Raw genomic sequence first — 23,209 nt, forward strand, 5'->3', positions numbered from 1 at the left:
ATATATATATATATATATATATATATATATATATATATATTTATAATAAACCATTTAGTTGGAAACGTCAAATCTATCGTTTAATTCAGACAAATTTCTTCAGTAGAAATCTTCACACATGTAGAAATACTTATACTGACAAAAGTTACTTGGAAACGTGAAACTTATTATTTAATTTAGCCGAGTTCCTGCGGCAGACGTAGAAGGTACGAATATTCACGAGACTGGCTGTAAGCGTTAAAATGCCACGATGGGTGTCACGAGCGATTCGCGAGCAGCCCGGCCCCGTTTGGAAAAGCGACGAGCGCTCGTTTTCCCGACGCATCTGAACGTCGGGGGCGCGGGGCAATTTCGCGGTAAATCGTTTTGTGCCTTGGACCATTAACAGTCCCCGAAGATTCGGAATCGTGACCTGACGTGCGGTTTCACGGCAGACGGGATCGCTGGTGAATCCGTGTCCCCACGGCTGAAATACACGCGAGCCTGCAGCGACGACGGAATTCGATCCATTACGCGGTCGACCAAAATTCGTCGTCCCTTTTGTGGCCCTTCCCGGGGGGGGGGGGGGGGGCATCGCTAATATTTTGTCGGGCCGGGAATGGCGTGAAATGAATCTGGGTCGAAAGTAAAAAATATGTAGCACGAGCACGGCACTCGAAATTGTATTTTTAACCTGGATACGAGAGCGGAGATTCCCCGATTCGGTGTGCGGTTGAAAGAGTCAGTAGAAAGTAGAGAGAGAGTCAGTTCCTTGGAAGAACAATCTTATGCTTTTATGGAATGCTAGATTATACGAGGCATTAATTAATGGGTGAAACAAAGATAGTTACTTTAAGTATTTAGCATAATTACCCTCCAGTCACGAACGCAAGTAGAAATGGCAAGTAATGGTCAGACATGTTCTACTAAACCCAACATATACTTCAACAGTTTTCAAAATCGATTTATTTAAACACGAGGCCTCCTACCATAATTACGTCCAGTTAGAGTCGACACCAGGGTGCCACCAGTATCCCCAGTCACGAACGCAAGTAGAAGTATCAACTAATGGTCGGACAAGTCCTATTAGACCCAACGTTTACCTCAACACTTTACAAAATCGATTTCTCCAAACCCAAGGCCTCCTGTCACAAATATTCACCCTATACTTTCGTCTCACATATTCGCAAAGAATCACATCCCCCCTTCACCTTGCCACGCACCCTGTAATATTCATTCCTTTTACCCACCTCGGCACCTGTAAAGACGATGGCACGATATCGCAAGCATCCATTTCAACGGAACGATTAAGCGTTGATACCGTTAACGGGCTTAAGACGATCGTGCCGAGCTCGACGCATACCCGGATGTATCCTCGATGCGTTATCCGTGCAACCGTGCGAAGCAATCAGAGCAACCTCCCCCTGCACACAATCGTCGCCCGCGCCCGACCCTGATTAGCCACGCAGATTAATGAACCTGCGGCACTTTGATCCGACCTCCTTTGATTTTGTATTAACCGAGCGTGTTAGCGAATCAGTGTCGAGAACTCGTGCCACCCTTTTCCACCCCTCGACAACCCCCTCCCGAAATTAGCGGTGGTTAAACGAGCGTGGCGTGGGCACGGAACGTTTTCAAGAATGCGTAACGAGGAACGCTCGGCAGGTATTCTCGCCGGAAGAGGGTCGGGGGGTCGCGTTTAAACGCGCGACGAACGTTTAACACCCTCGCACCGGGCACGCCTGTGCGATCTCGACGGTCGGGGGGTCGCGGAGGGGAGGGGAGGAGTTACAACGCGCGAATAATTGCAATTTATGGACCGTAAACGACGATTTCAGGCTACGCCTATTTTCACGCGACCACGTCAACCGCGTCGCTGCGAATCTAACGAGGGGACGTAATTTTTCGAACTCACGCGACGCGTGGCGATAACCTTTTACACCACCCCTCCACCCCCTATGGATCAGGAAGGGGAACGACTCTGCGAGCCACGCGATCGCGGAAAGGCTGCTTCTAAACGAGACTCTCGCGTACGTGCAATTCCTGGCGATGTACGACCACGTGAATTGAGTACGGAGTAGATTTGTTGAAGGGCGTTATTAGGTTTCGAAGATGGAAAACAAATTTTCGAGGAGAAGGATGCGAATGGTGTTCTTTTCGAGTGGAAAGATCTTGTTAGGACTAAATTTTCTTTTTTTTTTTTTGCCAACAAGTGCCTCTACAAAGAGAAATTTAAAAAAAAAAACGATAGGAAAATGAAGAGATACATTAACTCTTCGATCGTGGGAAGATTTTTGCTGAAAATTATAGAAGGCGAAGAGGTGTGAATTGAAAAAAAAATATCATCTTATAGGGAACAATAAGAAGGAACCTTTTTTATATTTATAGTTTATTCGTACGACGTTTAGTTTCAGAGATAAAAAATTGAAAACTTGGAAGACCTTATTCCTGAAATTCAATTTTTGCAACGAACTCTTCAATTTTTATTTTCTAAACTAAACGTCCTACGAATAAACTGCGAAGATAAAAAAGTTTCATCTCATCATCCGCTAAAAGTTGATATTTTTTAAGAATTGATTCAACAAACATAAACATTTCTCTGAGCCAATTTCACGAGAGCCTACGTATACGCCGTTCTCGGTCAAAGGGTTAATAACGAAGAAACAATTCTGAAACCCGCAACCTAGCGAGCGAACCTTTGAAAGCGTATCAGGTGTGTATTAATTCTGTAACAACGGAATATCGATAAAAGCGCTATCAGCCTCGGCGATAACCGCTCGTAAACGATTGCCAGCCATCGTCTGGCTTCGAATACAGCTGAGACGACAACGATTATTGGCGCGTGGGTTTCCAGAGCGTCGAAAGCTGCCGCAAACGGTAGGAGCATTTTCCTCGGCAACGATTGTTGCGACGATTAGGTTAAACGTACGTTATTGCTAATCGACCAGCGATCGTCGCGCCAGCGGAACGGTATCAGGGGATGTTGCAAAAGATTCCGCGATGAAGATAAAGTTAACGAAAGGCGACGAGAGCGTCGTTAACGATGGACCGAACGACGATCTTGACGAGCGAAGTTTTACTCTTGGAAACACTATCGTAAACGGTCCAAGGAACACGAATCATAATTAGCCGGCCGTATCTCGCGACGTTATTATCAATTGAAGGAAGAATGAAAGCAATTACTTGCTGCGAAACGATCTGGGTTGGGGCGATGAGGCGACTTCTTCGCTGCTTTGATCATTTCAGGTGCGAAGGGAAAGGGTGCGTGATTCTTCGTGGAAGAGAGGGTGGAAAATGTTGTATAACAGGCTTTGGCGAGAAGCTTTGATTCGGGAGAAGTAGACGTTGGAAATTCTTTAAGGCACGCGAGCGATTGCCTTGCGACTTTGCGTGTCTGACTATCACTGACTCTTTCTACTTACGCTGATGTTTGCATCTCCTTGGATGTGGATATTATTCGAGTTATTGTGGTATAATAAGCTCTGGCGAGAAGCTTCGATTTGGAAGGAATAACTTTAGACATTCTTTTACGGAACCCAAGGGATACGATTTTGCGTGTCTGACTATCACTGGCTCTTTCTACTTACACCGATGTCTGCATATACCTGGACGGCACTCGACTCTACTAATACCATATTCGAGTTACTTTTTAACACGCTTTCACCCATATATGGGACTTCTAGAATTAAATTAATTAATTCCGAAGACGAGTCAGAAGAACAAATACAAATCCAAGTTTAACCCTTAAATGCCCTGAGTTCTAAATTTGATACTTTTAAATCGAATTGTACACTTGCAATTGGTTTGTTCTTAATATTTGCCCGTGTGTATGTTACCATTGGATAATGTTCTTAGGAACAAAAGTTAAAAAAAAAAATGAACGTCAGCTGTCAGAATTGTTCAAATAATAAATACATTGACATTTTTCAAAATTTAATTTGGAAAATCAGGGTTAAGGGTTAAACTCGACACAAATAAGTTTTGATCGTACAGAAATGAGCCATTATATTTTTCCACGAGTATGAATTTTACAACCAAAGTGTCAATGGAACCTGATACAGTTGATCTCTATCTTACCACCCCCGTATAGACCCATAATTATCCCCTGTATCGTTGTAACAATGTCTCTAAACATTATCCGTTTTCTGTCCATCTTTTAACTAGTTAGCATAATTACATCCCAGCTACAGCGCCATACCATCGTCCGCAAGCACGAACGCAAGTAGAAGTAACGAGTAATGGTCAGACGCATGCCCAAGCCGATATCGAATCCAACGCGTGGCCCAAAGCCGTTTTCAGAATCGATTTCCTCGAAAACGAAGGCTTCCACCGAACACTTCTGCTTCACGAAGAATCTCTTCTGCTTACACCGCGAACTTTGTCCGGGTCGGTTGATTTTTAACATCGATTTTTAAACTCGTAAGAGGAGCTGCGTAGGTGGCGTAGACAGCTCCTCTTACGACGCAACGTTAAGTGTCGGTTCGCAAGCATTATTTCTCGAGACGTCGACGAGATTGCGACGCACTCGCGTCGTGGTAATCCGATCGGTCGGCGCCTCGATTTCGCATAAATCTTCGTCCCTCTGCCGTGAAGAGATTCGACGAATTGTTTAGTCTGGAACTCTGAGAGAATTTCGATTTCTTTCTTGCAATCTTCGCCACTGTGCCAACACGCTCGTTTTCGTCGATAGAAAATTCCCTGCAAGTCCCGAAACCCTTCGACTCGTCTCGTTTAATTATCAAGAAGAGAAATAGAGACCCCGGGCTCGTATCGATCTCCTTTTCGCGGAAAATTCGAGATCGCCAGGTCCGGGGAGCCTAAATCCTTGGTTTCCAGGCCAGGCTGCGCCCTCGGAGAACTCGAAATTTCCATCGAATTTCGCTGAAAGTCGCTCGTTAACCTTCTCCTTCGCCAGGGGCTGACCTAGTCTCCGTTACCCGTCGATGGGACGAAACGGAACGAATCCGAAAGAAAGACAGACAGAAGAAGAGGGACTTCGTTAAACGAACCAGCAACTTCTTCCCACTTTGAACGGGGGGTAAATGGATTGCCCGGCAAACTTGTAATCTCAACAATCAACGACCGTATTCTTGCCGCCGCGAAATGTAAGCGGAAGTCGGCGAGAAAGAGCGAGACAGAGGGACGCCGCCTGGGCGACTTCCGGTGCAAACAGACGGCACACGGGAAAATTCGATATCGCATTTAATCTATTCTTCGAGAAAAAGAACGAACGAGGAAGAAATTTCCAGGCGTGTTACTACGAACTCCCCTGAAAGGAAAAACCGCGTCAAGAGATCAAATATTAAGCGTCGTTTGTACATTTTTTTTTTTTTTTTTTTTTTTTGTTGGGAAGAATTTATTGTTGTTGTGGTTTCATAACTTTGAGAATATTTCAGGGATGTTTGAAAGTATACTTCTTTGAAATATCAGCTGTTGTATTCGGAAATGTACAATTCGTCTCTGTAAAAAAAAGGACATCCTCAAGAAACTTTCGACACTCGGACTCCTAACCTCTAAAAAAAACAGCTAGCAACTTCCTAATTTTAATTCTAACCTCAAACACACATTATCAAAATTTTAAAGGATGTAATGGACGCTTTCAAAGCACAGAAGTTACGAAACGAAAACAAACGACAGGGTACGGGAAAGTTTCGAGGAAAAAGCGAGCGTTAATTCAATGCCGCGGCTTTAAATCAATTGGGGGGGAGGGGAGGGGAGGGGCGCAAAGTTTCGTAGATTGCTGGAAGGCGGCGAGAGTCCAAACACTGTATTAATTATTCAGGAAATCCGCGACCGCGACGAACGAAATCGAGTCAACGTCCTTTGAGATCGACACGGGGAACCAGTTTTCTCTTTGTTTTTTTTTTTTTCTTTTTAAAGACTAAACAGATTTCGTTAAAAAGTACGCTCCGTTCCGAGGCAATTTCACCCTCCATTTAACGCACATTCCTGTTACGGTGTTCCGCGGATAGAGGAAGAATAAATTCCATTTTATTCTTGGAATCGTGACATCCGTGCGTTAGGGAGATGATAGGTTCTCTTTAAGATATCGACGTCGATGCAGGAAACATCGTGTGTTATTTTTACGGACAGCAGAAGGAGATCAAGTGGAGTACGACGTCTGACAGGATACGTCATCCCCAGATTTCCTTTTCTCCTTAAAGCACGACATTCGAAATTACTAGGTGTATCACTTTCTATTTTATCGTCGACGTTAAATAGAGGACATTTTATATGTTTTTATATACATGTATATACATACAGAATCTTCTTTATTTAAATAAGTTTCTTAGATAAATTACAACTTCCATGATATACAGTCAGTCTCGTAAGTATTATTATTAAAATTAAACGATCGGTTCGATGTTCCATTATAAATATCTATCTATACGAATAAACTTTCCACTCCTATATACATCCGGTAATGAAACATGGAGGATACGAATACTTATGTCACCGACTATATGTACGCTGCAATTCCAAAAATGAACTCAACACGTTCACGACGGCGCTGCTATTCGTGTTTCTCGCCATGGGACGGCGCTGTACTACACGCCATCTGATAGACACGCGATCGTGAGCCACCGGTGGTACACGCCGGCGTGAACGTGTTAAATATTTACTCTATTTTAAATTCAAACTCGTATTTAAATACACCCCGCACGTTGTTCCATGACCCATACCTCAAAGAAGCGCAGCGTGATCCAGTGCGAGCGAATGGGAATCCCGCATCGAGGATCGCGCGGTATGCGGGAACAAAACGCAGAATCTGAATTCGGCATTATCTCTCGAGCCGGAAACGAGGCAAACGGATGGCTCTGCTAATCGTTTAAATCGATACCTCGGCCGAGTTGGCATCGGTCTCGCGGCTCTTCTTCCGCAAATTTCTGTCCGCGCGATCCTCTCGAAAACCCTTAACACTCGAAGCCTCGACGGTACAGTGATCCGAAACGATCAGCCATCGTATACGGGATTTCTCCGACGGCCATCTTCCGCCGAATTAAGTATGCCGGGATATACTTGCGTCAAAAAAAGAAAAAAAGGCTGGAAAATTCTATCACCTAGCTGGACTCTTAACCTGTTCGTGAAATACCAATTACTTTTCAATTCTGAAAACATTCCACGGTCGAGAAGCAGAATAGAAATTTAAATTGGGGGTTTATTATTATTACTGACGGTCAATTGCATGAATAGATCGCGGATTTTTATGAATTTATAGGGAATTCGAGTGTGCAAGAATATAAACAATATTGAGAGAAAAGTTCATATTATAATATTTGCAGAGCGAAATAATTTATTCCTGTTTAGGTTCAATTTTTGTAGGTACGTTTGCCGAATTTTTATTTTGCATAAAGATCCCCGGTCTACACATAAATATTCGTACCCTCTGAGTCTGTCGAGGAAGTTTGACTAAAGTAAATAATTGTTTTGTTGTTACCAAATGCATTTTTCATCATAAATACGTGTATGAATAACCTTATATACGAACATCGACATATTAGTACCGTCTATTTCCGTTGAGGAAGTTTGACTAAATGAAATAGTAGTTTTGTTGTTACCAAATGCATTCTTCATTATAAATACGTATATGGATAACCTTATATATATGAACACCAACATATTTATACGCACATGTTTCTTCAAACAAATTTCTTCGATGGACATGCAGGGGTACGAATATTTATGGGACTGACTGGAAATTGAAAATCAGTTTAATAGATTATAACACGACTGAGTTCGAAGTAAATTCCGTTAAATAATTTGCCCAAAGGCGAGCAATTCCTCCGTCGATGTTTCACTAGGTCAATGAAAGTTGCCGTTAAATTAGCAAGTAACGAGACTAGCCTTCGACTATCCGTTCGGTTCGATAACCGATAGACACGACCGCCACCCGGTATATATCGGCAGCGGCTAATACGCCACAGCGATCCCAATCCTCCGGCGTCTATAGTCTACATCGTAATTTTCTCATGTTTTAAGATGGCGACGCGCAGAATCGGCTTATAATAGGATTTCTGAGAAAGATAGACGGTCTTATAACCATGCTCGTTAATGGTTGACGTCTACGTGAAACATAATTAAACAAAAGGACCTCAAGAATCGAAAGTCTCTACAATTCTTTCCGAAGGTAAAAGTAAATTGAAAAATAACGGTCTTCGAAGCATCTAGCTACGCAAAATGTAATTAAACAAGGAATCTTAAAATCGAAAGTCTTTGCAATTCTTTCCAAAAGTAAAAGTAAATTCAAAATTAATGACCTTCGAAACATCCAGCTACGGCAAAGCATAATTTAAAAAAGGAAAACATTAAATTCTTTTCGAGAGTGAAAGTAAGCTAAAAAAAAAAAACGATGACCTTTGTAACACCCTTGTTTATCTATAAATAGAACGCCATGCCGAAAATTTTGCTCGCCGTGCGAAAGTATCGGATTTCAGGTTCCGACGTTGTTGCAAGCCCGGGCAGTGATTGAAATTTGAAAGAGCAAAAGGCAACCTTTCACCCCTTTGATTGGCTGTCAAAGGCCCGATCAGATTTAATGAAGAGTGAGAATCGAGGCGGTTCACCCTTAACCCTAGCCTAACGAGGGGACCACGCGATCCGTTGTTGGTCATTCGGAGAATCGAGGCTCCATGTAATTCACGCGATGGCTTCGTCGTAATTTTATATAAATAATTACGATTTACTTGGAGCGTCGAGGAGTCGGTCTTCCCTCCCGGTTAAAGCGCGGCGCTCTATCAAGTCTCTTTAAAAAACGATCCATTGTTGGTTATTCGAAGAATTAAGGCTCCCGTGGCGATTCACGCGATGGCTTCGTTGTAATTTTACATAAATAGTTACGATTTATTTGGAGCGTCGAGGAGTCGGTCTTCCCTCACAAAAAAGCGCAATGCTCTGCCAAGTCTCTTTAAAAAACGATCCCCCGAGGGGAGCGCGAGGGTGTTCAGGGGTAAAAAGAGGAGCGCGAGGAACAAATTGAATCCGTTCCTAATTGCAGGGGCTTTCTAGCCGAAACGCTTATTAGCCCTGATTGCAGAAGAGGTCGTTCACTGGGTGGGGCGCATCCTGCACGCGGGCGCTAAGTCGCCACGCTTGCCAAGTGCAATGCGACAAGATCTCGAAACAAAGGGGTTGATTCCGATTCGAGCGTGGCTACCAGATCGTTTCCCACCCGTTCCCCTTCGTTCGAGTTTTGCGGGAATTTTTCTCGCTGAACCGAGTGCATCCCCCGCGAAACAATACCTCGTTTACACAGTTAATTCCGAAGGAATCGCCGCTTCCATCGAACACGACCGTCGGCCCTCGAGAGGAGGGGGTCTGGACCACTCGTGAAAACCGCTCGAGCACGGCGTGAAATCGCTTCGGTGGGATTTTTAACAAAATTACTTCGAAATAGCGAAGCTCGTACTCTTTCCATTTTCAACAAGTTTTTTCTTTTTAATAATCCGATTACCGTTGGACCTTCGAGGGCCACGCCAGCTTTATTTATTTATTTCCATGTCGTTCTCGCACTGCTTTGGTTACGGTACGAAATCGTAGGGAAACATAGTTTCCGAGCAGAACCACGTAAGGGAAGTTTTGGTCGATCCGGAGACGCGCTCGTTTATTAATACACCGGGTGTAAGCGTATCGCATAAACGGGAGTTACAACTCGGTGAAACGCGTCGCGGAAACTATTCAAACTCGATAATAACGTCGATGTCGCGCGGAAGGGGCGGCTAGGTGGACAAGTGGTTGAGGAAATTGCGACGAATCGACGTCTTGTATCAGGTTCCCTCGAGTTCGCCTCGTTTCGCCATTAAAGCGCAGTTAACCGACCGAAGATCTGCACCGTTCTCTTTTGGCGTTCGAATGACTTCGAAACTTGATAAAAAAAAAAAAAGAAAAAGAGTCCACTTGGGATGGAGAAAAACGATCCGAGAACTTTTAGAGAGCTGTGGAAACCGAGATGCAATACAGAGCAAAGAAACTGCAGTAGTATCTTTATTTATTTATTTATTTATAGGAATCACTTGAAAAGCGAAAATGTCGTTACAAGAGGGATTTGCCTCAAGGAAAATCAATTTCGAAAATTCTTGTGTCTTCCATGCGACTTGGCGAACGTGTCTGACCATTGCTCGTTGTTTCTACTTGCGTCAGTAAACATTACTGGTCACATGGAATTACCCGTTTCAATTTGTTCTGGTTAGCTGCGTGCACATTCTATATCTCATTCTCGATTATCTAATCGAGTTACATGGTAAAATACCAATTACGTGTACGTCGAATGCTCAGAATGTTCCTGAAAGTAGAAATAACGAGGAATGGTCAGACGCCCTCGTCGCACCCCTGCCACGTCAGGTATCTCCAAAATCGATTCTCCCATCCTACATTCTCGATTTACTTTTTTCACGAGAAAGCACATCCCACGGAGCTGTTGGTGCCAAGGCGCCTTCATTTTTCTCTATTTTTCTACCTCGATAAAGGGTGGATCATTCGTCGCGGTTTATCGGGGGTCCAGAAACGCATCTCGTTTCCCCCGACATTTTTCATTAAACTATACAAGGTGGCGCGGTAGCACCGTCGGAAAATTTACAGACGCATTCTATAACCCCCGAAGTCTGGACAAAATTATTTAATAAACTCGAGTCCGCGAATTTTTCGTTCGGCTTACAAACTTTGTCTCTCGCAGCGTTACTGAACTTCGTAGGATATTGCAGGACTTGCAGTATTACTTTTATGTATTTCGGTGATTGTTTTTGCTGACTAATTTTTGGTTTGATTTTAGGTATCGGAGATGGGTTTGGAATAGTATAAGAGGAGGATGGAGAGCAATGAATGACTATAGTATCTGCTAGTTTCTCGACCAGAAAAATTGAGGTATATTGTGTCTCACAGTTTTACACGTATTATCGCTAAATTCAACGCGTCCACCTCATTCGTTCCCTTATAAACAAACAGTATAGAAAGTACTCAGAATCTAAACATTTTAATGACACTTTACACAAACACTTCACCTCTGACAGTGAATTTCATACTTTTGGTTTGATTTCAGGTATCGGAGATGGATTTGGAATAATAATAACCAGAAGGAGAAGCAACGAATGATTACAGTATCTGCTAGTTTCTCAACGCGAAAAAGGAAGGTTAATTACGTCTCGAATTTCATACTTCATTAGGTCCACAATCGCGCAAAATTTCGTGTAAATCCGAATTTCCGGGTTCGGATGGTCTCCACGTACAAAGGCGCAACTAAAATAGATAGAATACCTCCCCCGGCCGAAGTTACGTACGAATACTGAGTTGCAGAGGCCCCCGGCCGATTTCAATTAACGCAAGGTAAACAGAGCCGCGCGAACCCCATCTTTGCAGGCGGCGCTACATCTGTAAATATTTCCCACGGAACTCTCGCGTCACCCTTTTGCTCGGCACGCAAGAATAACAACATGATCGGTGGCTTACCTTGCAATGGGTGCAGTTGAAGATGACCGAATAGGGCTGAGCGCAGTCGTAACGCGCCAGCACTTCCTCGAACTCACAATGTAATCTCGCGGCTAACGCATCGACGAGCAACAGCTTGTCCAGGGCATCGGCGCACTTCTGGCCACCATTTAGCACGTTCTCGAGCGGACCGCCCTTGCCGGGTGCCAGGGCGTTGACCACCGCGTGCTCGCAGCAGTGCCGCAGACGCAACCCGCTCATGAACCAATATCGATTCTCCCTCGGGGTTAAAAAACTTCGCGTACTGCTCCGGCCAAAATCATCCCGACAGATGTCCCTCTTATGCGACTCCTCGAGATAAAAAAGGCACTGTTCCGGAGCCGTCCGTACGCCCTCGGGCATCCCACGAGCGTGTCCCGTCTTCGTTCCAACGTTGAAACGTTTCCCGTTCTCGTCAACCGACCAGGGCCTCCCCTCGGTGACCTCGACCTTCTCGATCACCTGCTGAAACACGTCCGTGCCCTTTCCCCCAGCGGTGACCGCGCAGGGTGACGGGCAATTCTTGGGCACCTCGGGTGGACCGCAGCTACCCTGAAGATCGGCCGGCGCTGGTCCCGCCAGGTCGCAGGCCGATAACCAAGGATTCACTTGGTTCACCTCCCAGCTGTATTCGTTGTAAGGATGCGTCGTCTCGGTGTCGATGAACGCCTGCTGATCTTGATACGACAACGATTCTTCCAGCTCCGTCTCCCGTTGATCTTGCTGCTGTTTTTCCTCGTGGCGAGCACGACGACGATGCCCGTCGTCGTCGCCGAAATCGCGGCCGTGCTGTTGCTGCTGCTGCTGCTGCTGCTGAGGCGTGATTTGCGTGACGTTGCGCCGCGGCAAAGTCTCGAGGGGACCGAGGGATGGACTCTGAGCGAACCCCGTGGCGAATTGTCCGGAGGGATTCGTCGAAGACACCAGAGGCCAAGCCAGCAGATACAAGACGAAGAGCAACCCGTACTTTCTACCGTGCGAATTGGACAGCCTCGTTGGTCCGCTCGTCGCTCGCAGCTCGGGTCGTCGTCCCCTGTTGGCGATCGGCTCCTGGAACCGGGCAGTGTAGTCGCGATTCGTGGTTCCAGCACGCGTGCCTCGACGGGAACGTCCGCGTAACTCCGTATCGCGACGTATCGGCTCCCCTCGAGAGTTGTCCTTATCGCGAGGGCCGCGGCGGTGAGGAGGCGACGCGGTGGTCCTCGAGACGTCGGTGTCCCCGTCGGCGTTCTCGGCGTCGTTGTAGGCAGTGTAAGCGAACGCGGCGACAGCGGTAACGTTTGTGGCGTTCGCGATAGGAATCCGAGAGCGATCGACGAGTTCCGTGTCTCGTTTCCATCTTGTTCTCGCCTTCTTGCCGTGGGAGGACCGCGGCCTCGATCCGCGCGACGCGGAACGATCGCGAGCACCGTGGTCGTGGTTTGGTAGCGCGCGACGGGTAACGTAACCGTGCGAGACGTTAAAGGCAGTGGCGTTTCCGATTTCAGGCCCGTCCCGTACCGACTCGAGCCGATTACAGGACCAGCGACGACGCGATCCCTTTCGCGACGGCTGCTGCCAGCCGGGATCATTCTCGAGGCCGCGGGTACGCAAGGGATCGCGCGTAGAAAGCTCGAAAGGCAAGCTCGTGGACGTACGATCGTCGTTCCCGTTGCTCTGGTCGTTCGACGTGGGTGGTCCCGTGAATCCGGGCGGCGCGAGCCGCATGGGCACGAGCTCGGGAACGCTAGCGTCCCCCGTTCGTCCTGGTGGTCGTCCCGGTCGACGATCCACGTCGTAGACCCGCGACGTGGTCCAGCCTCCTCCTCCTCTTCCTCGTCCTCGTCTGCTGCACTTTGCGCGTAACTCTTCCGCCGGTACCGTGGCCGTTGACGATCCGTATTCGCGGACTGGCGCGACTGATCCCTGCTGCGATCGCGTGCGTGCTCGTCGTCTGGTTGCAGGAGGTCCCGCATCGCTGCCACCAAAGCTCGAAGCCGCTTCTCGTCCCGCGCTTATGCCTCTCGATCCTCCCCGATTCTGCGACGATCTTTCTCCTCTCGATTCTCCCTGCGATCCTGCACTCGGCACACTGGATGATGCACTCGAGACTCGCCGCGGGCTCGAACAGTTCCGTACCGCGAGTCGCGAGATTCGTTCGGTAAGTCGCCAGGGGCAGACGGTTGCCCCGACGGCTCGTGGCTCGTGGCACTCGAGGTTGTACCGCGATGGGTCGTCCGTCGGGCGCCTCCCGCGGACGATCGGGACGATGATCCTCCTTTCGAGACGGCTCGTAAATAGCGTCAGCCCCGCTCGTAGATGTCCCGGTGCCGATAGCCAGGCGACAGCCGTCCGAGCGGCCCGGGTCGTTGGCGGGGCCCTTAGTAGTCCCCCTGGAGCAGGCGGTCTTCTCGACGATCTTCTCCTCGGTAGTCCCGATGAATCGCGAGCCCGAACGCGACGGAACCGACACCGAGCGCGAACCCGCGCGGCAATGACAGCAGCGGCAACAACAACTCCGTGACCGCGCACTCGACGCACTCGAGACCCTCGTGCCACTGCCTCCTCCGCCAACGAGGTTTCGACGCTTTCGCCTCTTCCTTCTGCTGCGCCACCTGCACCGCAAGCACCGTGCTGTCCCGCACGCCCGAGGTTTCGCTCTCCCGGCGTCGACGATCCCGATGATCTCGATCCCGTTCCCTCTCGTTCCTCCTCGCGACGAACCGCTCGCGGTGGTCCCTCTCCTGCCAGGTGGCCGCCACTTCCGACAACGTCGCGGCGCAGCGACCACGCCAGGCACGGCAGCTCTCGAGCAGAACGACCACCAGGACACCGACGACGGCGAGCAAGACGACAGCTGCCGCCGTTGTTGTTGCTGCTGTTGCTGCTGCGCCGGCAGCGGCGGTGACGACGACGCCGACACTGTCCGTGCCGAGGACAACGGAGACCTGAGACCTCTCGACCGGCGAAAGCACCAGGACACCGTAGTCACCCTTCCGAAGCTCACCAGCTCCCGATACGGGGCACCGAGGTTCATGCTGCATCCTAAACGCCCTGCTGTTCGCCCGTTGCTTCGCACCTCCTGGTCGTCATCGATGATCACGCTTGCCGGCGACACGGCAACGCGTCCCACCGTGCCAACCGTGACGTGTACGACGTTGACCGTCTACGGGGCACCGGCAACGTTGTTACGCTCGTTGGTTGCCATTTCGTCGACTTCATGGACACACCCCCTAGCTTGCCACCCACGGGTAGCCGCGAGTACCCACCTTCCGCGACACCGTTCCACCTAACCTTCCGTTGGTGACCCCGTTGCAAATCTACCTATTTTCCTCCTCGACTAACGGACGAGCACCCTAAACGCTCCTCTCGATCCACCACGAGTTTTGATCCTCGCCAAGCGTACGATTACTGACTCGCACCTTTCTTCTTCTAGGTTTTCTCGAGGCTTCCCAGCACCGGAGGACGGCGAATTCCTTCCACGGAAGCGAAAGTGAGGTTATAGCGCTACCCTCGGAGATGGTAACGCGCACCAGGATCCGCGCGGGAGAGCACGCGCGCGAGCGCGCGCCGCCGAGCGCGCGCACGGCTCCTCTACTCCGTGACGGCGACTCTCCGGACGATAGACGGCGACGAGACCGTTTGATCTCTCGTTCCTCACCACTGTTCACCGATTCGATAGCTCTCGTCCCACCGATGGAACGACTCGTGCCAGCGAAACCGACGTCCCCTGTCCCTCGAATGGACCTTTTCCTCCGATTAACTTCGACGATCCCACTCGAATACGTTGCGAGCAGACACACCGCGACGGATGATCGCTCTCGTACGATCCCGTTGCTCGACGCGCTACGCTCCGCTCGCTCGATGCCCGGACAATCTCTCCGCGAGCTTCTATCCAGCTTCGACCAGCTAGTGGGTGCTCCTCGTGGCGCCCAGTTCTCTCCCGACGGTGGCGCACCTTCGGGATCGCGTCTCGTCGCGTCGCGACGCGTCGACTCACTCTCTCGCGTCGCAGAGAAAGGTTTGCACGCGCGGAGTGGCTTCGTCCCGCGCGAGCCCAGGGCCCCGAGGTGTTTCGACACGCGCGCGCGTCAGCTCCTCCGCTACGCGTAGTAGCCGCTGTTAGCGCAGCATCCCGTCGGAAAATCCTGGCCGAGCCGCACCGTTAGAGGAGTCTCCGTCGCGGATGTGCGAGGGAGGAGTTGTGCCGCCGTCGCGGAATAGAAGGAGAGGGACAGGGCGGCGTTCGCGACGTTCCAAGGAGAGACCCTCTCTCTCGACGAATCCACTTTTCTCGGACCGTGGTGCCTCCGCGACGAGTCGAATAATTCCCTTTTTCGGCTACGTCCCCCTTCGGCTTTCCCCCGCTTCTCGCTTCCTACCCCAGTACGCTCTCCGACGCGTTCCCGTCGCCCCTTATCACCGGGGCACGGCTCCCGCGTTTAATCGTCCCGCGAACGAGGGTGTCCCGCAACGCGGACGGGCAGTCAGGCCACGGCACCGTACGCACGCCACGCACATACACACTTTTTGGGGTCGTGCCGCGTGACACGGTAACACCGACCCCGTAGCCGCGCACCAGCAACTGCGCGCTGATCGGACAGCGAACGTACCGAGAGTCCCTCTTCGAGAGACGACGGAAACTTCGGTGCGCCTTCGCTCTCCTAGGCCTTTCTGTCTTTCCAACTCGAACGCGCGCGCGCGCGTGACTCCACACGCATGGCACCACGCACACACGCGCGCGCCCCGTGACTCCCCTTCGGTATCATCCCTTCCGACGTGGATGCTCGATCCCCACCGAGTCGGCCTGGTTCGCGTCGTCTCGCTCCACCGTTCGTTTCGCGCTACTTTTCACCCTCGAGCTTTTCTCTCGTCCCTTCCATCGGGAACTATCGCCGGCTCTCCCCTAACCAGCGTCGGATTAGGCTCCCGTGGACCCCTGGGCTATGGGTATTGCGTGTTTGCCCGGCGTTTCGACGATGTTTGACGCGTTCGTTAGCGCCTGTGGGCTGGAAGAATCGTCGGGAAAGGAAACTGTTGCCGCGAATGGCAAACGTTGCCAATTGGGGGAAACGTTTTCGAGTTACCAAGGTCAAAGGTAGGCTTTTTCGACGCGTTCGCTATATACGTCGCTATGTACGCTGTTTACACGGCGTCCTCGTTGTTGTGTAACGGTTAGGAGATGCTGGATCCAGCGAGCAGGGCGGACGAGGAAGATTACTTCGAACAAACAGGGATGCCACCCATCGCGGTACAATATTTCTTCCCTTTCTCGGAACAAACTGTACAGGGAGTTCGAACCTTAATTCGTCGTCGTTCAACTTTTCGCTTAATCTACGCGCCCCCTAAACCCCATGGCGTGGTCCACCCCTGCCCCTAACGCGCCCTGCGCTTCTCTCTCGAACTACCCGTCTCCCTCCGACGCGTGCATCCACGGTAGTCGTAATCACCGGTGGATCTCTTTTGCAGGGAGAAAGCTTGCGCGCGCTCTGCCGTCGTCTCCCTTTCTCCGTCTCTTTCTACACACACACGCACACACACACACACACATATACACACGCCCTCACACTCCTCCGCTGCCCCTACCCTTAACCGTTGTATCCGTTTCCGTTCCTCGAAAGGGAAGCAACTCGCAGGCTGAATTCTTTCTGCTCGTCGGAAACGCGGAGCCGCGGCGCGTCGATCAACGTCGAGTAGGTTTCGCCCTCGTTCGAACGCCGAGGAAGGGCGTACCAACCTAACGGGACGTTAACGGGGGATGGAGAACGCGTTCCGCGGTACCAGAGAGCCAGGGGCCGCTGTACTCGGGGCCAGAAAAGTGTCGCCAGAACCGCCATCTTCCTTTTTGCCGTCCTCGTCCGGGGAGCTTCGCCACCTTCGCCTCGATTCTACCCTTCGCATTCCCCCTCCTCGCCCCTCACCCCTACTCCGCCAACGATCCTCGATGCCCTTGCCAACCGCTTCGACTCTCTTTCTCCGCGACATTCCCCTGGATCGCTTTTCGGCTCCTCGACGCTGTACTCTACCCTTCCCTATCCCGCGCAGCATCCGCGACAACCCCCTCCATCGGGCGGTTTTCCAACCCCTCTCCATCCCGCTCTGCGCTCAGGGCCGCGTTAAGGCATGAGGTTTAGGGGTTGGAGCGGTGTTTTGGAAATATTTCATTTGTACCGCTCGAGATTATCGAGTAATTACGATCGATGATCGAACGTGATCGAGACCTTTGGAAGGAGGGTTCGGCGCGTTCAGGGGTAAGCGTATTATCGAGTATTTTTTATGCATACGAGGCGGGAGGAGATTGATTGTGTCGGTATTTTGGTAACGGGAGAATTGTTTTTTGATTCTAGGTGGTGCAGCGGTCGATAAGCTTCGACTCGCGGTCAAGCGGTGACCCAAGACGCCTGGACACGTGACCGTTGGCCGATCGGAGGCGCGGAAAAGAAAATAATTGGTGCAAGAGTATTTAGCACAGACGTATTTGATTTATTTCGTCAAGTATAAAAGTATCATCCAGTTACATCGACGCAACCGCTAATGTATTATCGCAGATTACAATCGTACCCTATAATTACCGATTAGCCTGACAATTGTGAGTGACTATTATTACTAATCTAATCGCAAAGTAATCACTGTCCAACTCCGGACTACAGCCCAGGGGCCTCCGTCGGCTCGAGGCCCTCCAGAGATTAATCCGAGGCAATTTGATGAATTCAGGCGCAAACATGAAACGCTACAACCCTACGACATCTATATCCCTGTAGTAACCGATTGATTATCTTCCTCGTTGCCTCGCGTTAAAATGGGACCGCTAATTAACACGAATTTCTGCGAGAAAAAGACTCCGAGAAATTCGTAATCAACCGTAGAGCGATGCTAGCCTAGGCATCGCGAGAACCGTAGACCATATTATAACCTAATCGCTAAGTTTCTTTTCCCAACAGCGACCAGCCAATGAGCTCAACGATCCGCTGCTTCAGTCCCACCCGGCTCCTATTAGTCTACGACGAGTCCAGTTCAGAATCGGACTGTAACTCATCGGCCACCCCGCTACCTGCTCGTCCGCGAGGATTGCATAGCTCGAGGGTTTGAAAAAAGATCGACACAGCTCGCAGGAGGAATCAGGGAGGGCGACGTTCGTCCGGTCGCGGCGAGCAATTACAACTACTTTTCCGCACGATCTCGATGGTATTAGGTCGACGGAGAAACGAGGCGCGAAGTCAAGCCCGAGGGGGTGCCCCGATCTCGTGGCTCTTTCTCAGCCTCTCGACCTCGCGCGTCGATCGAAGCCGACGGCGTGTACGAACGCGCGCGGCGTCGTGTCGGGTGGAGGAACCCCCTAAAACACCCAGACACACCGTGGCCACGGTGAGTCAGAAGATTATTGGGACACGCGGGGTCCAAAGGGTGCAGGAGATCTCGCTACCAAGTACAAACACGAGGCGAAACGGAAGAGGTACATGTACGCAGACTTTTACATTCGTTCCTCGTTCTCCCATGTATATACCAAGGGGGTAGGGAAGGAAACGAGGGTAGTTTCTGTTTGAAAAACCGATTGTACGATGAGTTTCGTGTTCCAGAGATCTGCAAACCCCGGGAACAGAGTACCTGGCTCCCATCGGATTTAAAAATTTTCAGTTGCAGGGGGTTGGGAATGCTAGAACGAAGATTTAAGGGCATACCTATACCTATACACGTATATTCGGGTCGTTCGGAAACGTTCGAATCTCGGAGGGACGTAGCCGAATCCATACATCCGCGGCTATACCCTAGCGCGATGGGAATCATCCTGGGTTCCGGGTGGCCGATTTTTTATCCCTCTACGTGCGACAAAGGCCGCCCACCCTTCTCCCCGCTCGCAGCCTTCCCTTCCCGCCGTCTCTGCCGCCGTTCTGCTCCTCTCGTGTCCCCAAGAAGCGACAGGAGACGACGAGCAGAGGAGCGGCGAACGGAAGAGCGGGAGGATGACGGTGACGAAAGAGTGTTCCGCGAGAATCGAGGCGTGCACGGTGGGAATCGTTCGAGGGTAGACGCGAAGGGTATATCGGGGTGGGGTTTCAGGGCAGCGGCGAGAAACAGAGTGAGAGGGTGGGAGGACGTGGCGGAGTCGACGGTCGCCGACAGTGGTGGAAGGCGGGGGCGGTCTGCGCGGGGCAGAAGGCAACCGGCGGCGTGTGTACCGTTGTTTTTAGTCCGAGAGACGGGAAGACAGGCAGACAAGGACGCCTTCAGCCAGGCATGGACTATTGTTTCGGGGCACCCCGGGGCTAAACCGACGGAGGTGGTATTCTCCTACAGGGTGTTCCAGTTAACGCGACCACCGCAAATATTACTTTAACTTGGAGAGTGTGTTTTCATTATATACTAGACTGCGGATCTTTATCCAAAATAAAATCTTCCTTAGCCTATAAAAATTGAACCTAAATAGTCTTGGACATTGTTGCATTTTGTAGTTCTTTGCACATTCAAATTTTCTATGAATCCATGAAGATCCGCAGTCTCATTGTTACAGTATCGTAGGTAATGAAAGGACGAACACACTTGACGATCCTTAGACGTAGAAAATGATTCCCTGCCCTTGTACCGCTCGATCGAAATTCGAGTTTGAATTATGAAACGAATACACGTCGGCACAGCTACTAACTCGTGCGCGGATTCTGTACATTCGGTTAGTTCATTATCGTTCTATGAGATTAGCGCGATTAACAGTGGCTTAGCGGTAGTAAGCTGCAGCTACCTCCCTCGCAGGCTGCAGCAGCCCAAGGTGCAACCGGGGAGGCCTACCCTCTTCTAAAGAGAACCAAATACAGCGTCGACGGTTAAATTAATTGTTATGTACTCCTAAATTGAAAGACTATCTGCTCGTTTCCGAGAAAGATACACAGGTTTTCCATCCGGCTACGCGTTAAACGCCAGGGCCTCCGCGAGGCCTGCATTATTTTGCAGCCTCCTCGCCAACGGACCAGAGTGCACTCCGTTTCTTTGGGATTCGTTTCCTCGGGGCTCGCTAATAGAAATACTCGACACTGGCAGGAATTGTATATTCGATTGCGGAATACTTGATCGGGTCTTGGTTTATTTCGGGACGAAAACGAACCGTGTTTCCCGTATTTTGGATCCGTCGATTGAATTTTTCAGACGAACGCGATAGAGAAAGGATCGCCTCCAGCCCGCTGAACGGATAGAAACGTTGGGAAAAAATTGTTCGAGCCAATTACAGGAATTCCTCGATATAACGCCATGGAATCGTTGTATCGAGGAAGAGGATTTACATATTTTTCGCTATACAAAAGAGAACCGGTGAATGGTTTGGTAAGTTTCTTCCAATGAAAATAAATTCAAACATTACCTTTACATTTTAATCCTACGTGACTTAAGTATTTTAGAAATAACCTCTGACTGGGGTTCATCGATACCACCGATTGAAAAATAAACCAAAGAAACAATTCCCTATTTTGAATCGTTTAAAGTGAGAAGATTCCTTAAGGGTGCATCGAACATCCCCCCAACCGGCGTCGTAAATCCTCGCGGCGTGCCTCGAATCGGGGGGATTTGTCGGAGATTCGAAAAACACGGTCGGTGCAATCGTGTGCCGGCGGAAACGTATAGTCGTTGCAATAGACACGGCGAAGTCGTTATCCAGGCGAGGCATGAAGAAGGGTCTAAGTGAACGGAACAACAGAAAAAAAGAAATGAAACAATCGAATAAAGGTGGATGCCTTCTCTCTCAACCCTCAGGGGCTGTAGCATGTGACTACGCAGCTACAGTACGGGCTTAGCGATCCCGAGGTACCCTAGCTACTGGAAAAGTATGGAATAATTAGTTTTCATACTATGATTATTTTCACACTTTGACGTGGAAACATGCCACGACTTTGACAGCCATATCTCGGTCCCTAAGAAACATTTTATACTACAGCCGTCGAATTAGTCTAAAAAGGTGCATTTATAAATGCCCAAAGTCCTCATTTGATTTAGTGGTAGTGGTGGATATTTAGTGGTTCAACTGGAAAGAAATGGCGAGCATCGCCCTCCCAGGTGTACATGCCTCTTAAATCAAGATCTCACTCGACGCCAGGTAGACAAAACGATTGCTTCGAATTTTATGTCGTCCCTGGTGGCTCGCTATACCTGCCGATGATGCGACATTAAAGACGCAAGGACGTGTGTAACTCCAGGGAGCAAATGCCCCTTAAACCGGCAACCATCCCTACAGATAAAACATGCCACGACACCGACTGACGTATCTCGACCACTCTAAAACATTTCCTCATAAACTCACCCTCAAACTACTCTCGACAAACCTACCTAGGAATACTAAAAATCATAATTCGCTAAATTTAATAATCCTGAGCGAAAAAAAAATGTCGCGCGTTGGCCTACTTTCGATCCTTTCAAAAGCGCCTCTTCGAACCTACATTCTAACGTTGTCACATCTCAGACGATTGCAAACATTTTCTAACAAACTCGCCGCGGAACGACTCCCTAGAGAAACGCGCGTACACCCCCAAAAATCATCGTTCGATCCGTACGACCGTTCGACCGGAAAAAAAAAAATCGCAAGCATTGCTCCGTTCTTGACCCTCCCAGACGCGCGCACGTCGTACAAGCACGATTCTACTCGGGACGGATTATCCGAAACGATTGTTTTGAATTTTACGTCGTCCCGGGTGGCTGGCTATATCTCCTCCAGCGACTATACCTGCCGATGATGCGACATTAAAGACACAAGGGCGCATGTACCGCGTCGTAGGTATCCAGAGCGAGCACGTTTCCTCGCGCACGGATCTACGCATACGCGCGAAGGCGTATCCTACGCCAAGGACATTTCTCGTTGCGTGCTCTCCGCCTCTCTCACTCTCTCTCGGTCTCTCCTGCGAACTCGTGGGTCGAGAGTATTGCCGCCGCGCGCGTTGCCCGCGCGCGCATGTCCCATGGACGAAGGGAAATTTTCGCGAATCGATAATTCGCGAGCAGCTGCAGCAACGGCAACGGGTTAGTCACGCGGACGGCTAGCCTATTTGATTGTTACTCGGTCAAGCCGCGTTTGGTAACCCCCTGGAGTCGCCCTCGCCGCTTTTACTGCCACTTCTTCTTAAGGAGTCGAACCAGCTTGGGGGTGGAATGTATTCATGGTCGTTCACGAATTTATCGCCGTGGATCGGTTCGGGAGAAGTTTTGTGCGTTTAGTAGGGGAACGTATTAGGCGTAGGAATTAGTTCTGTGCACTTTTTTTGTTCGATAATCCTTTGTAACTTTAAGTAGAAATATCTAATCGTCTTGTTTTTATATGTTCTAGGTTCTCGACCTGGCCTTCGTTACGATGAATCTATAGGTACGTTATATAACCTGAGCCCCTAACCCGATGGCCATTGCAACGTATGTATATGTATATACGAAGTTTGTATATCGTTGTATTGTCGTTATCCTAACGAACTATAAGTGTAATAATTACAGTAATAGTAGAAGAATAATCAGCAAAATTTGGTGGCTACCAATAGCTCGCATAGATGCATTAGGCAATGGCTATTAAGTTGAGACTCGAGTTATGCGCGTAGATACATTGTAATAGAGACCTGATCAGAGATTAAGAACGTTGATATTTTAATGTACCAAAGTCTATTTCAACTAGAGTTACGAATGATTCAATATAGAGGGACAGAATTCATTTTTACCCCTGTGAGATTGTTCGTAGAATATAAGTATTTTTATATAGGAGTAGTTCTATCCAGATTAGCGTGTTTCCTCGTCTTAGGAATAACCCTTGAATGCCATCTTACGTTGCAGATGATATTTA

At 49.4% G+C, this 23,209-nt stretch overlaps 1 protein-coding gene and 1 long non-coding RNA gene across 4 annotated transcripts in view; one reads left to right on the forward strand and one right to left on the reverse strand.

Moving 5' to 3' along the window:
* Positions 1–13,143, reverse strand: part of LOC128896117 (uncharacterized) — a 98,053-nt gene extending 84,910 nt beyond the window's left edge. Inside the window, exon 1 of the mRNA XM_054159323.1 lies at positions 11,419–13,143. Coding sequence (XP_054015298.1) covers positions 11,419–13,143 — 1,725 coding nt within the window. The remainder of the gene's footprint in view (positions 1–11,418) is intronic.
* A 9,270-nt stretch (positions 13,144–22,413) lies between these two features.
* Positions 22,414–23,209, forward strand: part of LOC128896139 (uncharacterized) — a 2,034-nt gene continuing 1,238 nt past the window's right edge. For 2 of the 3 annotated variants that reach the window (XR_008461922.1, XR_008461924.1), the window contains exon 1: positions 22,414–22,747. This is a non-coding gene — a long non-coding RNA (uncharacterized LOC128896139). Of the gene's footprint in view, positions 22,792–23,209 lie in introns of all 3 variants that reach the window. The other variant, XR_008461923.1, reaches the window with a different exon arrangement.

This window comes from Hylaeus anthracinus, unplaced genomic scaffold, assembly GCF_026225885.1.
Source record: "Hylaeus anthracinus isolate JK02 unplaced genomic scaffold, UHH_iyHylAnth1.0_haploid 5, whole genome shotgun sequence".
NCBI classification, from domain to species: domain Eukaryota; kingdom Metazoa; phylum Arthropoda; class Insecta; order Hymenoptera; family Colletidae; genus Hylaeus; species Hylaeus anthracinus.